At 44.0% G+C, this 21,512-nt stretch overlaps 2 protein-coding genes across 4 annotated transcripts; both read right to left on the minus strand.

Annotated features, from left to right (window-relative positions):
• Nucleotides 1-6,782: 6,782 nt before the first annotated feature.
• On the minus strand, nt 6,783-14,843 carry LOC111978651 (uncharacterized). 2 transcript variants are annotated; one of them, XM_024008842.2, is made up of 6 exons: nt 14,768-14,843; nt 13,419-13,481; nt 12,300-12,967; nt 10,833-11,013; nt 10,589-10,718; nt 6,783-10,389 (listed from the first exon to the last, which is right to left on the minus strand). In XM_024008842.2, exons 1-6 carry the CDS (start codon nt 14,778-14,780, stop codon nt 9,789-9,791), a joined length of 1,656 nt encoding a protein of 551 aa, XP_023864610.1. In that variant the 5' UTR covers nt 14,781-14,843; the 3' UTR covers nt 6,783-9,788. The 2 variants fall into 2 exon arrangements, with proteins under 2 accessions (XP_023864610.1, XP_023864609.1); XM_024008841.2 differs by having other exon boundaries at nt 13,419-13,538; nt 14,768-14,823.
• Nucleotides 14,844-16,231: 1,388 nt separating this feature from the next.
• Nucleotides 16,232-20,160, minus strand: LOC111978506 (uncharacterized). 2 transcript variants are annotated; one of them, XM_024008618.2, is made up of 6 exons: nt 20,031-20,160; nt 19,577-19,701; nt 18,324-18,855; nt 17,630-17,830; nt 17,397-17,526; nt 16,232-17,301 (listed from the first exon to the last, which is right to left on the minus strand). In XM_024008618.2, the coding sequence occupies exons 3-6, from the start codon at nt 18,703-18,705 to the stop codon at nt 16,815-16,817; spliced, it is 1,200 nt and encodes a 399-aa protein (XP_023864386.1). In that variant the 5' UTR covers nt 18,706-18,855; nt 19,577-19,701; nt 20,031-20,160; the 3' UTR covers nt 16,232-16,814. The 2 variants fall into 2 exon arrangements, with proteins under 2 accessions (XP_023864386.1, XP_023864384.1); XM_024008616.2 differs by lacking the exon at nt 19,577-19,701.
• Between the last annotated feature and the right edge of the window lie 1,352 nt (nt 20,161-21,512).

Genomic DNA, 21,512 nt, shown 5'->3' on the forward strand with positions numbered 1-21,512 from the left:
GTTCATACAAATATTTACACATGTTAAGTTTGCTGAAAAAAACACAGTTGACAGTGAGAGGACGTTTCTTTTTTTGCTGAGTTTATGTACATTGTCTATGGTTTGTTTACGTGTGTGTGAGTTTAATCCAGGCAGGTTAATCAACCCTGTGACCTTTTCGCCTCTCCCTCCTGTTTCGTCTCTTTCTCCCTCCCTCCCTCCCTCCCTCCCTCTCTCTCTCCCTCAGACACAAACGGCTTAGCGACTGTTTGTCCAATTGGTCACGCATCCAACTCTCTCGCTCTTAACCCCTTCCTTCCTTCTCTCCCTTGTTCCTCACTTGTTACCACAAATTTCTCTTCTTAAAATTTGATTTTAAACCTAACCTTAACCCTAAACTGAAAAACACACTGCTAACCCTAACCTAAAATAAGACCAAAAAGCACATTTTGGTGTTCATGATTTTCTACGATATTTTGACTTTGTGGCTGCTGTAACTAATGGAAACCCTCCCTCCCATCCTGTTTAACAATGGCTTGGTTACTGTACATAATATACTTTTGGAGAATAGACAAAATCGAAGTTCTCCCTTGAAGGAAAGGCCACGTTTTTGTGTAATTTTTGGTTTCGTTGGCAGGTAGTGTCTTCTTTGCTGGGGTCAGAGGTGTGTGTGTGTGTGTGTGTGACTCACGTTTTTCCTGTATGACAGTAAGTACTGTTTCCAGGTGAGGTCGGAGTTCATCCTCGATGAGATCAGTGCTGACCACAATGGCATCTAATGCATTAGTGAGAGGGTCTGAGAGGGTGAGAGAGAGAGATGATTGAATATGAACACTTCCTGTACCAGTTCGCTTGTTACGATCTCCCTATAACCATATTACAGCATTGGTTAATAYGTTTGKCTATGGGCTGGGAGACCTGGGGTCAAGACCCTTCAATATGAACCCTGGTACAGTAAAATTATGGTGAGCTCTGGCATCGTTTTCATCCCACTTCAAGTACTGATTTGAAATGACTAACATTGTACCACATATACATGACAGCGCTATAGACACCACAAGCAAACGTAGCAGACATGARTTTAACGGTCAAGACGTTRGTTTCTCCCATTGGAGACCCGGGTTCAGATCCCCGCCTGTGACACATACAACACGTACCCTACTGAGTAGTGTAAACATAAGTGACCATGTCAGTGTATACTTAAGCAATAAGGCACGAGGGTTGTGGCATATGGCCATTATACCACGGCTAAGGGCTGTATCCAGGCACTCCGCTTTTCGTTGTGCRAAAGAACAGCTCTTAGCCGTGGTATATTGGCCRTATACCACAAACCCCCGAGGTGTCACTGGTTACCAAYGTAATTTAKCAGTAAAAAATAAACGTTTAGTYATACCCGTGCTATATACCACRCCTGTCAGCAGGGCTCGAACCCCCCAGTTTATAATGTACTGATATAGAAGTGTAAGGTCCATAGCAACAGCAGCTGTGTCAGGTCACATAGTAATCTCCTCTCCCGTGGCGCGCTGCACACACTGGCGCCATGCTAGTGTTCATATCAAATGAAGCGATATCCGTGGTGTAATGCTCAGTGCTCAATAGTATGTTTAGGTAGGTGTGTGGCTCAGTCCAACACAGCGTAGTGTCTATCTTCACACACCAAACTTTAAAAAAATGCAATTGTACTCAACAATCGCGCATACCAACACTAATCACTCACCTTTGGGTACCACTGGCAGTAGTCGACCGGAGTCACTGGTTGGCGGCAGTCTAGCCATGTGTGTGTTGTGGGTGTGTATGCGTGCATTTGTCTCAGTATAGACTCCCATCCGGCCTTTTTGTTGCAGTCGTTTCTCTAATCTTCTGTCAGCCAAATAATGTTCTCTGCACTTCCCCTCTCCTCCTTTCCCCTTTTCTTATCCGTATCTCTTCGCCAGCTTTCTGGAACATCTGTCTGTTGCTGTTTCAGACACCATCTTCTCCTTTCTTTCTACCTCGTCTCTCTTCTCACTGTCCCGTTCTCTATGATATGCTCAGCAAGCCCCGAATCCATTTATTTCCTTCTTGCCTTTTATGTTACATATTCACGTACTCCCGCTCTTTCAGGCGTGTTTCTTTCTCTCCTACTCTAACTCCTGTGCTCTCCCTCTCTCTCTACACTAATACRGAGTAAATCCTAATTCCCTGCAAAGCTGCTCTCCCTCGGTCACTCCCTCCCTTTCACCCGCCGTGTTGGCAGGTAATACAGTACCACAGTAAAAATATCCTTACAACCTAGAGTTGAAACAGGGACATGGTTCCAATCGTTTTTCTACCCTTAATTCTTCTATGGGATTTTAGAAACACTTATAATTCATTTTATCAATATATTTGCCTGTATTTACCCTCATCAAATGAAATGCTGATTAGCTGCTAATGTGGCTATCATAAAGAACTACAAATGCCATGATGATCTGGACGAGGCTGACAAATCGAGGCAAAATTAAACATCTCTGGATTAACTATCTAAAGTTAGCTAAATGTTGTAATGAATAAATTGGCAACATTTCTTTAAATTGACAATTCTGAACTGTCTTGGGCAAGTTCTAAATCGACACAATACCTGTTAGCAAAGGTGTCGGCTAGAGATGAGGTGCAGGACCTTGCAGGGATTTATAGTCTTGCATGATGTCTACTTTGATGTTAATTAGCACTTTCGAATCAGAGCCGAATATATTGAATAAAGTCAACCTTGTCCAAAAGAGATTTACATGGTTATCAAAACTCCMCGCCAGCGTAAGCCTACATGAAACACAGCCCTTATTTTAGGCGTTTCTAAAATCCCCTTTGGGAAAAATGAATGGTGGAAAAAGGATTGGAACCATTTCCCTGTTTGAGCGCCAGTTTTATGGGGCTTGATAGGCTCTTGGCTTGGTTGACTCGACCGAATTACATTYGGCTGATTTAGCAAAGTGTTTCGCTAATCCTTGTACGTGAGGACTTCTTACTGGGTAGTTCTTTAGAATGCAGGATGATTTGTAGATCAGTGGTTCTGCACAGCACCTCGCTTAAACAATTTTAAAGTAGTACATTTCCTTATTTGTGTTTTGAAAAAAAGCTTAAGGCTAATAATGCTAATAATGCATTGTCTGATCGCTCCCAACCCATAGGAATGCCCACCCAGTTTACTTTAAAATGGTGGAAGCCCTCTACAGGAGAACTCCCCTACTGCAAGCAGTGAGGACAGCAGGAAAGAGTGATCTATCATCCTGCCTGTCCAGATGGAAGGTTTATCTCATGCGTTAAATACTTTTAATATTTCAGCAGCATCTGTTTATCTAACTTGAGGTTCAGCCTCTATAGTCCAATGAGTGTGTGTTTGATACAGCCAGAGGCTGACTGTTAGTAATCAATCAATGAGTGTGTGTTTGATACAGCCAGAGGCTGACTGTTAGTAATCAATCAATGAGTGTGTGTTTGATACAGCCAGAAGCTGACTGTTAGTAATCAATCAATGAGTGACAGGAATATTAGGGTCTTATGGTTACTGTCTGGTTGTCTTTAGTTTATAGATATTAAACATTCCACATTTTCTTTAGATGTACATGTTATTTTTTTTAGATGTAGTGAAAAAGCAATTAACCCTCCCAATTTTACTTTTGCTGTTCTAAAATGGATGTACAGCCTTCGACGGCTATGAAGCTTAGGCTCGCAGGCAGTTTTTGGCCTAGCATGCTGTTGGATTTGTTGATTTTAAATGTGTAMTAAGCCCAACCTTTCTAACCATCAATAGGATAATCTAGCTAAKTAGACAGGCATGYCAGTCTGTTAGCGCTTCATCAAACGCAGAACCTGATTGAAACTAAGACACAGTGGCAATCTCAAGTCTGTTGTTACGCACAATAACCTGTTGATGGTTGGAATTAAACGCATGCTAAATCGGACACAGGAAACTCTGAAATTTGGTTGAACGCGGAACTACAATCAAGTGGGACATTACTGAGTTTCCTAGTTCGGACTAGCACGTGAACGAGGCAAGTAAGAGACATGTTCAAGTCTTGCGTGGATGCAACGTTTTATTTATAATTGTAAACAAAACAGAAGTAACCAAGAGCTAAAAAGTATAAAGACATGTCTATGTGAAACAAAACATTTACCAGACCGCATCAATTGACAGAGTAGAAAGTCTGCACTAGGCTACACATATATTTTCTGCCTCAATGGCAATGTCCATGCTAAAACGGGTTATATCCATCTAGTCTGCCATCTATCTCTACGTGTGAGGCAGAGCTCCTCGCTCCCTAAAATCTCCCTGAATGTACCAAAACACCCAACCGCCAAAACAGTGAGATAAAGACATCAACTAGCTTCAGTAACTCTATAGAAAAGGATTCTCAAACTGATAGAAGAATTTGTATGTTTAAGATAATGACTAAAGTATTCCACCCTGAAACCATATAATTGTATTAAATGTGTTAGAGTCATAAGACAATAATGTGTGTGACTATACCTTTTAAGACTWGGCCATTGTGTTACTTTTTAGCTATGTAAGCAGGGTGCAAGTGTGAAACAAATGACAAGGAGCTATCGACAGACAACTTGTGCAACTGTGAAACCAATAACAGGACATTCTGTCCCCACCCGTGGAGTGGAGAAACTTTTAGGCTTGCAGAAAATTATGAAACATGTTGCAGAATATGATAAACAATGTATGTGTGTAGTGGAAAAGWACAGACTGTCTGAGCAAGGCGTAGCTTAAGATGACAACTTGTTTGTGTGTGTGTATAAAAGATTSGCTCTGCACTTGAAGGGCAGAGCACTCTCCGAATAAAGAATTGATCTATTGCAGGCTGAGACTCTGTCTATTTCTTTGAACTGGAGCTTTACAACCTTCAGGAATCAGACAGAGATATAAAATAGTTCAGTGAGAACATTGAGATAGAAATTCTCGTGACACAAACTCCACTGCATGTGCAGGATTTTGGTCCATCCCTGTTCTAACACCCCTGATTCTACTAATTGTCTGTTCATCAAGACCTTGATTATMWGAATCAGGTGTTAGCAGTAGCTATTCAGGACCAGTCGGAGAACCCTGATCTAGGCATGGCTCTCTCTACTCAAAGGAATCACCATGCTTTGGAAAATTACAACTTTAATATAAAGTTGTCCCAATAGTCAATGTAAATATATTACAGTAATTTACAATTTAGTCAATGTGTTCCAAGGCACTTAAACTCTTTTGCCTCTTATATCCTTCTTCCATTTCTCTGTCCTCACATCACTGAGTGCTCAGTCCACTTCCCAAATCAACACTTGGCCCCTACCCCCTAGGTATAATAATGGCACCGGAGAGGATGGCTGCCATTTTATAGGCTCCTAACCAATTGTGCTATTTTGTGTGTTTTTTTCCACACATTGTTTGTACCTTATTTTGTACATAATGTTGCTGCTACTGTCTCTTATGACCGAAAAGAGCTTCTGGAAATCAGAAAAGCGATTACTCCCCTCGAACTGGACAATGATATTTTCTTTTAATGAGTCCGACGCAAAGGATATACTGCTTCTCCGAGACAAGGCCCAAATCCCTGTCATTCGCATGAAGGAAAGACGGAAATACAGGGGGCGGAGATCGGTTCCATTGGCCAACGTGCAATCACTGACAAATAGACTGGATGATCTCCGTTCGAGACTGTCCTACCAAYGGGACATTAACTTCTTATGSCTGCAGGAGCAGTATTGAGTAGCTTGGATGAAAGGTGCACAGAGGTGCCCATAGTAAACTGCCTGCTCCTCAGTCCCAGTTGCTAATATATGCATATTATTATTCATATTAGATAGAAAACACTCTGAAGTTTCTAAAACTGTTTGAGTGATGTCTGTGAGTATAACAGAACTCATATGGCAGGCAAAAACCTGAGAAAAAAATCCAAACARGAAGTGGGAATTCTGAGGCTGGTCGATTTTCAACCAAGATCCTATTGAAATCACAGCRAGATATGGATGAGTTTGCACTTCCTACGGCTTCCACTAGATGTCAACAATCTGTAGAACCTTGTCTGATGCCTCTACTGTGAAGGGGGGGCGAATGAGAGGGGAATTAGTCAGGTCTGCCATGACCTGACCATGCTCTGACCATGCGAGGGAGCTCTGTTACATCGCTCATCTGAAGTCAATGTAATTCTCCGGTTGGAACGTTATTCAAGATTTATGTTAAAAACATTCTAAAGATTGATTCAATACATCGTTTGACATGTTTCTACTGACTGTTACGGAACTTTTGGACATTTCATCAGCTTTTAGTAAACGCGCTTCCTGACGTTGGATTTGTTTACCAAACACGCTAACAAAAATAGCTATTTAGACATAAATGGACATTACCGAACAAAACAAAMATTTMTTKTGGAAGTGGGAGTCCTGGGAGTGCATTCCGACGAAGATCAGCAAAGGTAAGTGAAGATTTATAATGCTTTTTATGGGTTTTGTTGACTGCACAATTTGGCGAGTAACTGTATGGCTTGCTTTTGTGACTGAACGCTGTTTTCAGATTATTGAATATTGTGTTTTGCCGTAAAGCTTTTTGAAATCTGACACAGCGGTTGCATTAAGAACAAGWGTATCTTTAATTCTATGTAAAACATGTATCTTTCATCAAAGTTTATGATGAGTATTTATGTTATTTGACGTGGCTCTCTGCAATTTCTCCGGATATTTTGGAGGCATTTCTGAACATGGCGCCAATGTAAACTGAGTTTTTTTTATATAAATATTAACTATCGAAAGGAAAAGGGAAGCCCAGCCACGAACTGCCCAGTGACGCGAGCCTACCAGACGAGCCAAATGTCTTTTATTTGGTATTTTATTAAGATCCCCATTAGCTGTTGCAAAAGCAGCAGCTACTCTTCCTGGGATTCACACAAAACATAATACAGAATGGCATAATACAGAACATCAATAGAAAACAGCAGCTCAAGGACAGAACTACATACATTTTTTAAAAGACACACGTAGCCTACATATCATAACATACACACAAACTATCTAGGTCAAATAGGGGCGAGGCGTTGTGCCGCGACGTGTTGCTTTATCTGTTTTTTAAAACCAGATTTTCTGTTTATTTGAGCAATATGAGATGGAAGTTCCATGCAATAAGGGCCCTATATAATATCGTATGTTTTCTTGAATTTGTTCTGGATTTTGGGGACTGTGAAAAGACCTTTGGTGGCATGCCTGGTGGGATAAGTGTGTGTGTCAGAGCTGTGTGTAAGTTGACAATGAAAACAATTTTGGATTTTCAACACATTAATGATTCTTATAAAAATAAGAAGTGATGCAGTCAGTCTCTCCTCAACTCTTATCCAAGGGAGACTGGCATGCATAGTATTTATATCAGCCCTCTGAATACAATTAAGAGCAAAACGTGCCACTCTGTTCTGGGCCAGCTGCAGCTTAACTAGGTCTTTCCTTGCAGCACTGGACCACATGACTGGACAATAATCAAGATTAGACAAAACTAGAGTCTGCAGAACTTACTTTTTGGAATGTGGTGTCAAAAAAGCAGAGCATCTTTATTACGGCTAGACCTCTCATCTTTACAACCATTGAATCTATATGTTTTGACCATGACAGTTTACAATCTAAGGTAACACCAAGTAATTTAGTCTCCTAAACATGTTCAACAGCCACACCATTCATTACCAGATTCAGCTGAGGTCTAGCACTTATGGAATTATTTGTACCAAATACAATGCTCTTAGTTTTAGAGATGTTCAGGACCACTTTATTATTGGCTACCCATTCCAAAACATACTGCAACTCTTTGTTAAGGGTTTCAGTGACTTCATTAGCTGTGGTTGCTGATGCATACAGTTGAATCATCAGCATACATGGACACACATGCTTTGTTTAATGCTAGTGGCAGGTCATTGGTAAAATAGAAAAGAGTAGAGGGCCTAGAGAGCTGCCCTGCGGTACACAACATGCTCGCTTCGAGGCAAGCAACACTGAAGCATGCATGAGAGCACCAGCTGTTCCAGACGACTGTGTGATCACACTCTCCGTAGCCAATGTGAGCAAGATCTTTAAGACAGGACAACATTCACAGATTACCAGGATGTGTACTCAGAGCATGCGCGGACCAACTGGCAAGTGTTTTCACTGACAATTTCAACCTCTCCCTGACCAAGTCTGTAATACCTAGATGTTTCAAGCAGACCAGCAAAGTCCCTGTGTCCTAGAAAGCGAAGGTAACCTGCCTAAATGACTACTGCCCTGTAGAACTCACGTCGGTAGCCATGAAGTGCTTTGAAAGGCTGGTCATGGCTCACAACACCATCATCCTGGAAACCCTAGATCCACTCCAATTCGCATACCGCCCCAACAGATCCACAGATGATGCAATCGCACTCCACACTGCCCTTTCCCACCTGAACAAAAGGAACTCCTGTGAGAATGCTGTTMATTGACTACAGCTCAGTGTTCAACACCATAGTGCCCACAAAGCTCATCACTAAGCTGAGGACCCTGGGACTAAACACCTCCCTCTGCAACTGGATCCTGGACTTCCTGACKGSCCCCCCCCAGGTGGTAAGGGTAGGCAACAACACATCTACCACGCTGATCCTCAACACGGGGTGCGTGTCCCTCCTGTACTCCCTGTTCACCCACGACTGCGTGACCAAGCACGACTCCAACACCATCATTAAGTTTGCTGACGACACAACAGTRATCACCGACAATGATGAGACAGCCTATAGGGAGATCAGAGACCTGGCAGTGTGGTGCCAGGATAACAACCTCTACTTCAACGTGATCAAGACAAAAGGAGCTGATCGTGGACTACAGGAAAAGAATGGCCGAACACACCCCCATTCACATCGACAGGGCCGTAGTGGAGCGGGTAGAGAGTTTGAWGTCCCTTGGTGTCTACATCACCGGYAAACTATCATGGTCCAACCACACCAAGACAGCCGTRAAGAGGGCACGACAACACCTTTYCCCCCCCAGGAGACTGAAAATATTTGGTATGGGTCCCATTATCCTCAAAAAGTTCTAGAGCTGYACCATCACCGCMTGGCATRGCAACGGCTTGGCATCCAACCGTAAGGAGCTACAGAGGGTAGTACGTACGGCCCAGTACATCACTGGGGCCAAGCTTCCTGCCATCCAGGACCTAAATACTAGGCGGTGTCAGAGTAAGGCCCAAAAAATTGTCAAMGACTCCAGTCTCCCAAGTCATAGACTGTTCTCTCTKCTACCGCAGGGCAAGCGGTATCGGAGCGCCAAGTCTAGGTCCAAAAGGCTCCTTAACAGCTTCTATCCCAAGCCATAAGACTGCTGAACAATTAACCAAATGGCCAACTGGACTATTTATATTGACCCCCACCCCCCCGACTAACCTGTACCCCCGCACATTGATCCAGTGCTGGTACCCCCTGTATATAGCATTGTTATTGTGTTACATTTKATTTTTTTTGTTAATTYTGTAAACATTTTCTTAACTCTTTCTTGAACTGCATTATTGGTTAAGGGCATGTAAGTAAGCATTTCAAGGTAAGGTCTACACCTGTTGTATTCGGTGCATGTGACAAATAAAATTTGATTTGCTATACCTATCCAATTGCTTTCACCTATCCAATCCCCTTATATCTAGGCCTACACAAGTGTAGGAGCCAGAAATTGTTTCTGGAATGAGGCTATGTTTCTGTTGGCGCAAATGTTGGGGTTTCCTTTCTGCTGGAGCTTGCAGCTGCACATTCTGTAACTTTTCAATTAGTTTGTGTACGTCCAGCTGCAGAGTTTCCTTCTGTGTTGCCAGGAGTTCTCTTTTTGGTCGTCTATGCATTCCCCTCTTCCTCGGTATCCATGGCAACGTGTGGGGAAGGGTTTAGCTTAACCTTCTTACCCCTCCCCTTCTCCTGAGCCGCTCCCTGTTTCCTGTCTGAGGCCCCTGAAGTGGCTCTCTTCCTGTAAGGTCCCCTGGGGTCACGCTGGACGTCTCGACCCTTCTGCTGTTTCAGTGGTTTCTTAGGGAGCTGGGTGTCTGTCTGGGTCTCGCTCTGGGTCTCGCGGCAGCACAGCAGGGGCTGGGTTTGAGTCCCGTTGTGGTGGGGCTGGGCTATCACATTGAGCCGTTTCAAGGGGAGTAGGGAGGCGAATGGGCCCTGGGAATTCGGAATGGTGATAACAGGGGGGTTGGCGAGGGACGACCGAAGGCCCGGGTAAGGCCTAGTTTTGACAGCCGTCCTAGTGGGAGTTTGGTGTGAAGGCATGGTGTTTACTAGACAGGCGATTAGCTGCACCTGGTAGTCAATGAGGGTAGAGATGATGTTGAAGGCGGCGTCCATCACRCCCGTGCTCATACCGTGGGTCACGTTGTCCATCAGACGACTGTTAGCTGTGTCCCTGAAACACAGTCTCATCTCCTCTAGTTGGGCTCTGAGAGGGGTGGGGGAGGAGTGAGAGGACTAATTAACAAACTGACAAATAGGAAAATATTAAACGGTGACGGATACATCATTCTCCTATCTATGGGACATATTCAGAAGTTAAGATGCTTTGAAATACCAGTAGTAACTGGCATTGATGAATGGATGACCTTGGACCCAACATACAGTATACGTCTATGAGAGCTTACTTGGTATCGATGATCTTGGACCAGTGCTGCACAGGGTTGGTCTCTTCTATGAGCTGCTCGGCCATGTTGGTGAAGTTGAGGTGTTTGATAGCTAGGGACTTCATGTCACTACACAGCATTGTGGTGTCGCCTGAAGGAACACACACACACGTTACAGAAGTTGAGGTAATCATTTTAGGTAGCTAGGGACACGCCACTACCCAGCGTTCGTGTCACCTGGAGAAAATCTCTCTCTCCCTCTTACCCTCGGTGAGCCTGGTGAAGGCACTGGTGATATAGGCAGGGGTCTCGACAGGGGGGATYCCAGCCTTAATCAGGTTTTTCACCAATCTGTTCTTGCTGTCTAGGTCTGCCGGGTTCTTCCCAGTGTACATCAGCAATGTCCTCACTGACATCTTCTCTGGCGCATCCATCCTCCTCAACACCTATCAATCAATGGGTAAACATCAATAATTTAAATGACCATTGAACAATCCCAGATCCCAAAGTGTACCTTTAWATTAAATGAAAACAATATATACACTGAACAAAAATATAAAACGCAACATGTAAAGTGTTGGTCCCATGTTTCATGAGCTGAAATAAAAKATCCCAGAAAYGTTCCATACGCACAAAAAGCTAATTTCTCTCAGATGTTGTGCACAAATTTCTCCTTTGCCAAGATAATCCATCCACCTGACAGGTGTGGCATATCAAGAAGCTGATTAAACAGCATGATCGTTACACAGGTACGCCTTGTGCGGGGGACAATAAAGTACTCTAAAATGTGCAGTTTTGTCGCACAATACCACAGATATCTCAAGTTTTGAGGGAGCGTGCAATTGGCATGCTGACTGCAGGAATGTCCACCAGAGCTGTTGCACTGAGAATTTAATGCTAATTTCTCTACCTTACGCCGCCTCCAATACCGTTTTAGAGAATTTGGCAGTACGTCCAACAGGCCTCACAACTGCAGACCACATGTAACCACGCCAGCCCAGGACCTCCACATCCGGCTTCTTCACCTGCAGGATCGTCTGAGACCAGCCACTAGGACAGCTGATGAAACTGAGGAGTATTTCTGTATGTAATAAAGCCCTTTTGTATGGAAAATCCTATTCTGATTGGCTGGGCCTAGCTCCCCAGTGGGTGGGCCTATGCCCTCCCAGGCCCATCCATGGCTGAGCCTCTGCCCAGTCATGTGAAATCCATAGATTAGGGCCTAATCAATTTATTTCAATTGACTGATTTCCTTACATGAACTGTAACTTTATTTAATAAAAACTTTTTTAGCCCTTTTTCTCCCCAATTTTGTAATATCCAATTGGTAGTTGCAGTCTTGTCCCATCGCTGCAATTCCCGTATGCGTCCTCTGAAACACGACCCTGCCAAGCCGCACTGCTTCTTGACACAATACTTGCTTAACCCGGAAGCCAGGAAACACCGTACCTCTGGCGACCGTGTCAGCGTGCATGCGCCTGGACCGYCACAGGAGTCGCTAGAGCGCCGGCCAAACCCCCCCCTAACCCGGACAACGCTGGGCCAATTGTGCGCCRATTTATGGGTCCCCCGGTGGCGGCCGGCTACAACACAGCCCGGGATCAAACCCGGTCTSTAGTGACGCCTCAAGCACGGCGATGCAGTGCCTTAGACCGCTGCGCCACTCGGGAGGCCTAAATCGTTGAAATTGTTGCGTTTATATTTTTGTTCAGTATATGATATTTACTGTTACCTCTTCTTTGTGGACCAGGTATGGCTGCGGTGCAGGTCTCACATCTCCGTGTTGCAGCATAGAGACCACCTCTGCCACGACGGTAGGGGTCTGAGTCTGGGCATCAGTCTTGGTTGGGGCTGCATCTCTGGCTGTCGGAGGCTGGTGTTGGAAGTGAACCATCTTCCTAGTCTGCCTTGGAGCATTAGGAGGGTCTGTTCTCCCTACTGCAGGCTGGGTTTGGGCTTTGACACTGGCTACATTCTGGGATTGAACTGTGACCCCAGTTGGAGTCTTGATCTGGGACTGTCCTGGCACTTTAAGTGGGTCTATTTTCCCAGCTGTAGTTTGGGGTTGAGTCGTGATCCTGGCTGTAGTTTGGGGYTGGATCCTGACCCTAGCAGCATTCTGGGGCTGAGCTAGTACGTAGATGTGTTTCCTAGTGCCTGGTACCTGGGTTTGCGTCGAGCCCCCAGCGGAGAAAGGTTGGGATACAATATAGATGTGTTTTGTGGATGGGACTGGAGTCCGGGTTTGGGTTGCATCTGCAGTGGGACTCTGAATCTGGATTTGTGGCTCTTTAGGAGCCCGCCGGGGCATGGGTACTACGTAGATGCGCTTCTTGGGGACACCGACTGATGTCTGAGAGTGGGTCACGACCACAACTGGAGTCGAGACCTGGGAAGGCCCTGGCAGTTTGGAGGGAAGTAAAAGCATTTAAAATCCACAGTAACTGTGTTGTTTTCTGACAACATGTACTTTGCAATTTGTTTCAAATTGCAGTATTCATACGTTTATTAAAGTGTATTCAGCCAGCACCTCCAAGTTCATGCTAAATGCTCTGCCTTTTCTCTAGTCACAAAAATACAAGCCGAGAGAACCATATACCTACCGGCTCTCTAAAAAGTCGGGTTAACAATTATTCCCTGTGGACATTTGTATCAAATTTCGAGTGGTTGAAAGACTAACCGCTCAGACAACTGGTAGAGTGTTCAAATGTAATTTTATTCAACATTTTGGCTTATAAGGAAAAAAATCGAAAGTTTCAGACTTTACATCAAGCATTGGTATAAAAATCTGATTAATAAGGCAACCTTTAATTCATGCTTCAGACAATGTATAGGGTAGCCATCTACATACCTGCATATTTCTCTACATTCTTGGCCAGATGGATCATATCCTTTCCCTCAGGGGTTCTGTTCCCTGCAATTAAATTAGAGAAGTCCTTGGTCACCAGCAAAGCAGGGTTTCTTATCAATCCTGGTTTTGGAGATATGTAAACATTGTATTATTGTCCAGTACTAACACATTAAAATCAGCCAATCAAGGACTGGATAGTTAGTTGATACTAGTTTGTCAGGTGTGTTATTGTCAGTGCACAGCTAAAATGTAAATGTGAAACCCTTATGGGTTCCTAGAACGAGGGAAGCATCGCAAGTCAATGCACACACCTAATCACCACCTTCCCTCCCACACACTCCCCTGCCGCATTCAAAACAACTGGGAACTCTGGGGGGGAAATGAGCTCCGTTCAAATCAATTTTTCCCTGTCAAAGCTCGTTTTTTTCCCCCAGTTCACAGTTGTTTTGAAAGCACTGAAGTCAGATTTCCCAGTTGTCTTGAAAGCGCCATCCTTTTCTCTCCTGCTCTGTCTGTGACGGTCCAGACATATCAAAGAGTTTTATAACTAACCCAAGAAAGACCAAAGCCTGTCGTTTCCAATGAGAGCAAATGAATCATAGTAGGTAGAACAAGCAAGGGGGTGGGCAGACCCAAGCACTAGCCAGTGAGATCTTATGGGCGCATTCTAGAATGATTTGCATATTTCCGTTATGGAACGCCTACCCTGTGAAGTGCGCAATAACTCAATTCGCCCTTGCACTCCTAAACAACACACTTKTCTACAAAACTTTGTCAACTCTATTCGTAACAGATTTTAGTTTTGGGAACAGAAAACTGTAATGATATCTAATGTTTAAATGATGAGAAAATTATCTGAATGTCAGCCAAAATCCATCTCACTCCATCTCCTCCCACTGCCGGCCACTGGGCTTCCTTTCATCACCATGTGGGAACGCCAACCGGATGCTTAAGATTTATWCATCCGGTGAAACATCTGGATCATTGTTCAAGCTGTGATATCATCATCATGCCCAACCAGCTAGCTAATTAGCTACAACATCATGCTGATAGGCAATAACTAGCGTACAGCTAACACATAAATGCATGCATTTGAAATGCAAACAGTCACAAACTCGTTCATTTTCTGACTGGCTAGCAAAGCAAACATCACAAACTAGCTATCGCTTGTTAGCTAGCTAGTTAGCTACTTTGCTAGTACTACAGTTAGCTAACGTTACAATCTGTTTTTGCCAGTTAACAAACACCTTGTGAAATGTAAATAGTTACGTTAATATTTACTAAATAATATCCATGCACTCCCAATCGCTAGTAAGTTTATGCGAGGGTGAAATAATTTAGCAAGCTACCTGAGGGCTCCATGTTGATGATGCGCTATAAAATAACGTTGGTGTGCGGCCAAAAATAGCTGCCGTCTGATTGGTTTGACGCTGAAAATAATAGTGCACAGTGATTGGCTTGAATCTACAACCCAATCATATCTCTGCAAAGTGAATATAAATGTCGCGTTCAAAACAACTTCCAACTCCGGAACTCGGAAATCGCTGACTTGGAAAAAACTTCGGAAATGTACATATTACCTCGACTAACCGGTGGCCCCGCACATTGACTCTGTACTGTGCTTTCAAGACAACTGTGATATACAGGTCAGAAAGATGCCCGAGTACCCAGTTGTTTTAAATGCTGCTTCTTAAAAAAATAAAAAATAGTGATTTCACCTTAATTTAACCAGGTAGGCTAGTTGAGAACAAGTTCTCATTTGCAACTGCGACCTGACCAAGATAAAGCATAGCAGTTCGACACATACAACAACACAATTACACATGGAATAAACAAACATTTCTAACAAACTTTCTAGAGCTCCGACTTTGTGACCTTAAGATCACTGATGTCATGATTTTACCTTATTCCCAGTTGTCTTCAAGACACCAAGAGATCTCTACTGTCTTTGCTGTAACATTATCCAGTGTCACYGTTTTATTGTAGCATTGCTACATTTTGAGGACACTTGACTAAATAGGTGTTCATATAGGTCGAGAAACACTGGCCAGTTGTTCGGCGTCTCCACTGGCTGAAAAGTGATTGCATTTATTTTGAAACTGATGGTTTGTGGTTTGTTGACAACTGTAGCATTTTAGCTAAGCCTAATCCAGCTATGGACAGCAGTGCACTTACATCAGCAGAGGCGGGTGGGAGGAGCTATAGGAGGATGGGCTCATTGTAATGGTTGGAATGATAAACATATGGAAACCACATGTTTGACTCCGTTCCATTTATTCAATTCCAGCCATTAATGAGCCCATCCTTCTATAGCTCCTCCCACCAGGCGCCACTGACTTACATTGCAGGTTAGGAGAATGGGGTTAAGGTTAGGATTAGCTAAAATGCTACAGTTGTTTATAACTGTTATCCCAGACAACTAGATGAAGCAGTACTGGTAGCCACAACCGTACAAACCACCAGTATCATAACACCGGCTTGCCCGTATGTCAAGCACGTGGAGTTATCACTTAAGGTTCCAAGGTTTCACATGAAAAACATTTTTGCTCTCGTGATAAAAACACATGTACTTTATCTGCCTTCAAGGAAAATGAATTTGAAAAGATGCACCATGTTTCTGAATGATGCTGCCTGGTTGACAATATGACCGGGCGRCACAGATTACTATTCAATTTGAGAARGGCGCTCCTTCCTTATCGCTTTTTCCCGGTCACGTCACAGGCCACCCCGKTTCAGCTTAGTCAAACTCCCTCAGTGAAATAGATCAGATACTATGCCATTGATTCTGTCAGAAATAAAGACATTCACGCTGGTTAATAAAATGAAAGCTTTAATACAAGTATTTCAGCAAACCAGGTTTCAATATAAACATACAATCATTGACAAAGTACTGGCATGATGTGTTCCCCATGTTACAATCATGGAGATTGAGAGAGGGCTATAACTAGTCCACTCATGATATAAATAAACAGGGCAATCAAATACCAGATGAGTAGGTGGAATGAAGGGATTGCCTTAAACAAAGACTAATTTCTACAKTGTAGGTTTTTCAATATAATCAGTTATCTTTGGATTGACTTGAATTCCACTTCAACAAAGCTGCGTTCATCACCTCTGTGCTAACTGACAAAAAAAACTAAATTCAATTGATTGAATTTATCAGTAGGCAAGAGCTGCAACACTCAAAAACAAAACTCTAAACCAGAATGCTGAGACGTCACTGAATGCGTCCCTCTCAGTGTTTGGGGTTCTGTGGGCCAGAGCAGAGTTGCGTCTAAACATCACAATGTTCCACAACGTTACTAAGACAGTTCCGCTCCCAGCTTCCCCACGGGAAAATGTTAAGCAAAGTCCGATTCCCGTGTTAAGCATTGTTTGTTCAACCGTTAAACATCTTCAGATCTGTCCTGTGGCATTGAGGCCGCTGGAGATGGTCTCGTAACCAACAGAGACGAGTGTGAGAACACTGCTCTCCACATCCTCCGGCTGACAATGCTCTTGATCCTGCTGCTGGGTTGTATCCATGGCAACACCAACTCCAGACTCCTGCAGCCGCATCTTCTTCCTGCCTCTGCCCCTCCCTTTGCCCTTCCCTGACCCTTTCTCTTGACCTTTAACCCCGCCCAGCGACCGGTGCGATTTGTCGTTGCCGTTGTCTCGGGGCTTGCGGTGGCGGCGGCGGATGCGTCTCATTGGAGGGCCGGTGTCGACGGGATCGGTTGCCGCAGCGCCAGACAGGATGCGAATTTGTTTGTCGATCACCATGGTAATCATGTCGAGGGCGGCGTCGAGCATCCCGAGGCCCAAGCCGTGAGTCACGTTGTCGAACGACGCACTGTTGACCGGGTCACGAAAACACTTCCTCATCGCCTCCAGGTGGCTCCTATCGCAGAATAAAGGTGTGTTAGGGTCTGTCTCACTGTACAGAAAACAATCATAGTTAAACTCGTGAATACACCATGCTGTAACCACACTGACCTGGTTTCTATGACCTTGGACCAGTGTTGGACAGTGTTGGTCTCTGGAATAAGCTGCTTGGCCATGTTGCCAAAGTCTATGTAGTCATGGGCAAAGTCCTTCATGTCGTTACACAGGGCTTTGGTGTCACCTGGAAAACACAAAAATCTATAAAGCACAAGAGATGCTCACACACACACACACACACACACACACACACACACACACACACGCACAAACACACACACGCTTACCCTCTGTGAGCTTGGAAAAGGAAGAGGACACAGAAGTAGTAGTACCAGGGGTAAGGCCCAGTATATTTAGAGACTCCTGCAGGGTTTTCTTGCTGGCCGGGCCACGGCTGACCCTGGTGTAGGCTGCTAGTGAACGCAGAGACATCTTCTCTGGAGCATCCAGACGACGCTTGATCTCGTCATAGGGTATCAGGTACTTACCTAGGACCAGAGGAACAACAGACAAATTGTGTTGAGTTTTCTACTTATTCCATACTACAGCAGGTGTGGCCAACCTGCCACCTGGAGAGCTACTGGGTGTGCAGGGTTTTGCTCCAGCACTGCTCTAACAACAACAGGTAATTATGGTCCTGAGAATCAGCTGATTAGTAGAACCAGGTGTGTTCGAGTAGTATTTTTTTCTTCTTYAATTTAACCTTAATTTAACTWGGCAAGTCAGTTAAGAAAATATTCTTATTTACAATGACAGCCTACCCCGGATGACGCTGGGCCAATTGTGCACCCCCCTATGGAACTCCCAATCACGGCCAGATGTGATACAGCCTCTGTGCACTGCAACTCAGTGCCTCTTGCACTGAGTTGCAGTGCCTTAGACCGCTGCGCCACTCRGGAGCCCAAGAACATCCTGCAGGAAGAGAGGTCTCCAGTAGGAGGGGCCACACCTGGCCTGTTTCCCTCCGTCTCTGGTACTTACGGGCCTTGGAACTCTTCATGTTGGGGTCCAAGAGAGACGACACCTCTGCAAACGGAACATGGGGTACGTGGTTGTGGTTCGGAGCGGCAACCTGGGTCTGGGACATGTCCTCTGCCGGGATCTGAATCTGGGCTTGCATCTGGTTCACGTGCCCCATTCGCTGCTGGCCCTGACCCTGTCCATCCCCCAGCACCATGGAGGGGAGGTTGGATAACCCTTGTAACCCCGTCAGCCCCCCAACCATCATCTGCTGCGACCCCCCCTGACCGACAGAGTTGGTCTGTTCTGAGGAGACTTGGAAGATKCCCATGACAGGTTTAACCACTCTGAACACCATGTTGCCCTGGGAGTCCACCCCCGCCAGGCTGGGATTTGATTCCATCTGCTCTGATGTCACTTCCTCTTCAATTCCTGGGTGACTGTTTTGGAGTGTGGAAGAGTTTCTCCTGAACCTTTCTGTATTTGTCGCAGTGTCCGCGGTAGGATGAGAATGAGTTTACACACTGYTCTAAGGTCAGTTTATGGGTAAAGTCTATAGGACAGAAAAAAATACAGACATCAAACTGTAGTCTACAGAGTAATAGTCATCATTAATAAGCCATTACAATAATAAAAGAATATCTGTGATTTCCTAATTAGATTCCCCAAGTACCTCACATCCAGACTAGGATTGTTGTTTTTATGAAACTCTGTCTCATCGAGTCGCTATGCAGTCGATGCTTCAAAAATGTGAATTCTTAAACCCTTACGTTAGCCCGCCATTTTTTGTCTGCTGAAATCCATACCTTTTAATAAAACGTTAATAAAATACAACGACCAACTGTTTCCTTGTTGATTTTCAATTGGCAAGTGCCGAGTTGCCATCTTAAAGGAACAGCAATGAGAAAACAGTCGGTGGTTGTTTTTAAATAACGTTGTATTAAAAAGTATGGATTTCAGCAAACAAAGGCACGCAGATGAGAAACATAGGTACATAATATGGGTTTAAGAATTTTCACTTTCGAAGTATCGACTGCATAGCGAGTCGGAGGTTCGTTTCAAAAACTGTAGTCTGTGCCCAACTCGTGAATCATAATAATTAAATAAATCCCACCAGTCGCAGATATTTATCCTCTTTCCCACCCTCTCCAATTCAGCAATGTATATTACTTATATTTAAGATTCTATTCTGGTAAATAATGAATGCCTATAACTTTTGTATGACATATTGTGAGCTCGTAATAAGAACGCTTTTTCGTCATGCAAAAAACAACGTTAGGAGTTTTGACGTCACATTCTAAATCGCCCTCTGTTGGTCACCGACGCGCACACCGGAGGCGCTCCGGTCGGACGTCGCTAGCAAGCTAGGTATCTTCTATTTGGCAAGGACACCTGCTTCCTATGTAAATCCAACACAGTRCATTCATTAAAAGCATGTAGCTAGYTACTCAGATAATARATTGGGCCCAATAAAGTTTGTTATAAGTCCACAGTAACTGCTACCGTTGCAAGTTACCCGAACCACAGTCGCAATTCTGTTTAGTGAAAAGTAAATATTCGCTATTTTCGTCTAAACCTAAAYATGGCTGGCTAGGCCTCAAAGGGGGAAGGTTGCGCCTTTGATAAGGCCCAATCGAAATTATAATACAACACATTCAGAACAGGTTGCACAACATTTTCGCGCTAACCTTCACTGCAGTGCAACTAGTGAGGGTTTTCCCGACTCACCACTTTGCTGTTTGCGTTTTCCTAACGGCCAGCTGATCCTAGAACGGTGCGTGTGGAGACAGGAGACATTTTCCTTCTTCTCCAGATCTGCTTCGGCGGGTTGCAAATCAGCTCTAGATCTTCTTCTTCTTTGATGAGGTTTAACGGCGGTTGGCATCCAATAAATGTTGCATTACCGCCACCTACTAGACTGGAGAATAACTCCCTTCTACTTTGCTTGAAGGAATACATGAATATGCAAATACCCTACCATCTAACACAACACTCACAATATATATATATATATTGAGTACCAGTCAAAAGTTTGGACACACCTACTCATTCAAGSGTTTTTCTTTATTTTTACTATGTTCTACATTGTAGAATAATAGTGAAGACATCAAAACTATGAAATGACATATATGGAATCATATAGTAACCAAAACATTGTTAAACAAATCAAAATATATTTGAGATTTGAGATTCTTCAAAGTAGCCACCCTTTGYCTTGATGACAGCTTTGCACACTCTTGGCATTCTCTCAACCAGCTTCACCTGGAATGCTTTTACAACAGTCTTGAAGGAGTTCCCACATATGCTGAGCACTTGTTGGCTGCTTTTCCTTCACTCTGCGGGTCCAAATCGATGGCCCCAAACGGATTCAATTGGTTTGAGGTCGAGTGATTGTTGAGGCAGGTCATCTGATGCAGCACTCCATCACTCTCCTTCTTGGTCAAATAGCCCTTACACCGCCTGGAGGTGTGTTGGGTTCATTGTCCTTGTGAAAAACAAATGATATTCCCACTAAGCACTAGCCATGCTGGTTAAGTGTTCCTTGAATTCTAAAAGAAATCACTGACAGTGTCACCAAGCAAAGCACCCCACACCATCACACCTCCTCCTCCATGCTTCACGGTGGGAACCACACATGCAGAGATATCCGTTCACCTACTTTGCATCTCACAAAGACACAGTGGTTGGGAACCAAAAATCTCAAATTTGGACTCATCAGACCAAAGAACAACGGTCTAATGTCAATTGCTTGTGTTTCTTGGCCAAGCAAGTCCTTTTTCTTATTGGTGTCCTTTAGTAGTGGTTTCTTTGGCACAATTCGACATGAAGGCCAGATTCAACACAGTCTCCTCTGAACAGTTGATGTTGAGATGTGTCTGTTACTTGAACTCTGTGAAGCATTTATTTGGGCTGCAATTTCTGAGGCTGGTAACTCTAATGAACTTATCAAACCAAATCAAAAGGTTATTTGTCACGTGCGCGAATACAGTGAAATGCTTACTTACAGCTGCTAGACGCAATAGTGGTGAAGTGTGTGTGTGTGTGTGTGTGTGTAGAGTAAAAGAAATAAAACAACAGTAAAAAACATTTGAAAATAAGGAGTAGCAAGGCTATTACCACAGACACCGGTGTAGTCAGGCTTATTTGGGGTAGTAGGTTACATGTATGGGTATAGTTAAAGTGCTATGCATTATGATGAACAGAGAGTTA

This window comes from Salvelinus sp. IW2-2015, linkage group LG18 (genome assembly GCF_002910315.2).
Source record: "Salvelinus sp. IW2-2015 linkage group LG18, ASM291031v2, whole genome shotgun sequence".
In the NCBI taxonomy this organism is placed as follows: domain Eukaryota; kingdom Metazoa; phylum Chordata; class Actinopteri; order Salmoniformes; family Salmonidae; genus Salvelinus; species Salvelinus sp. IW2-2015.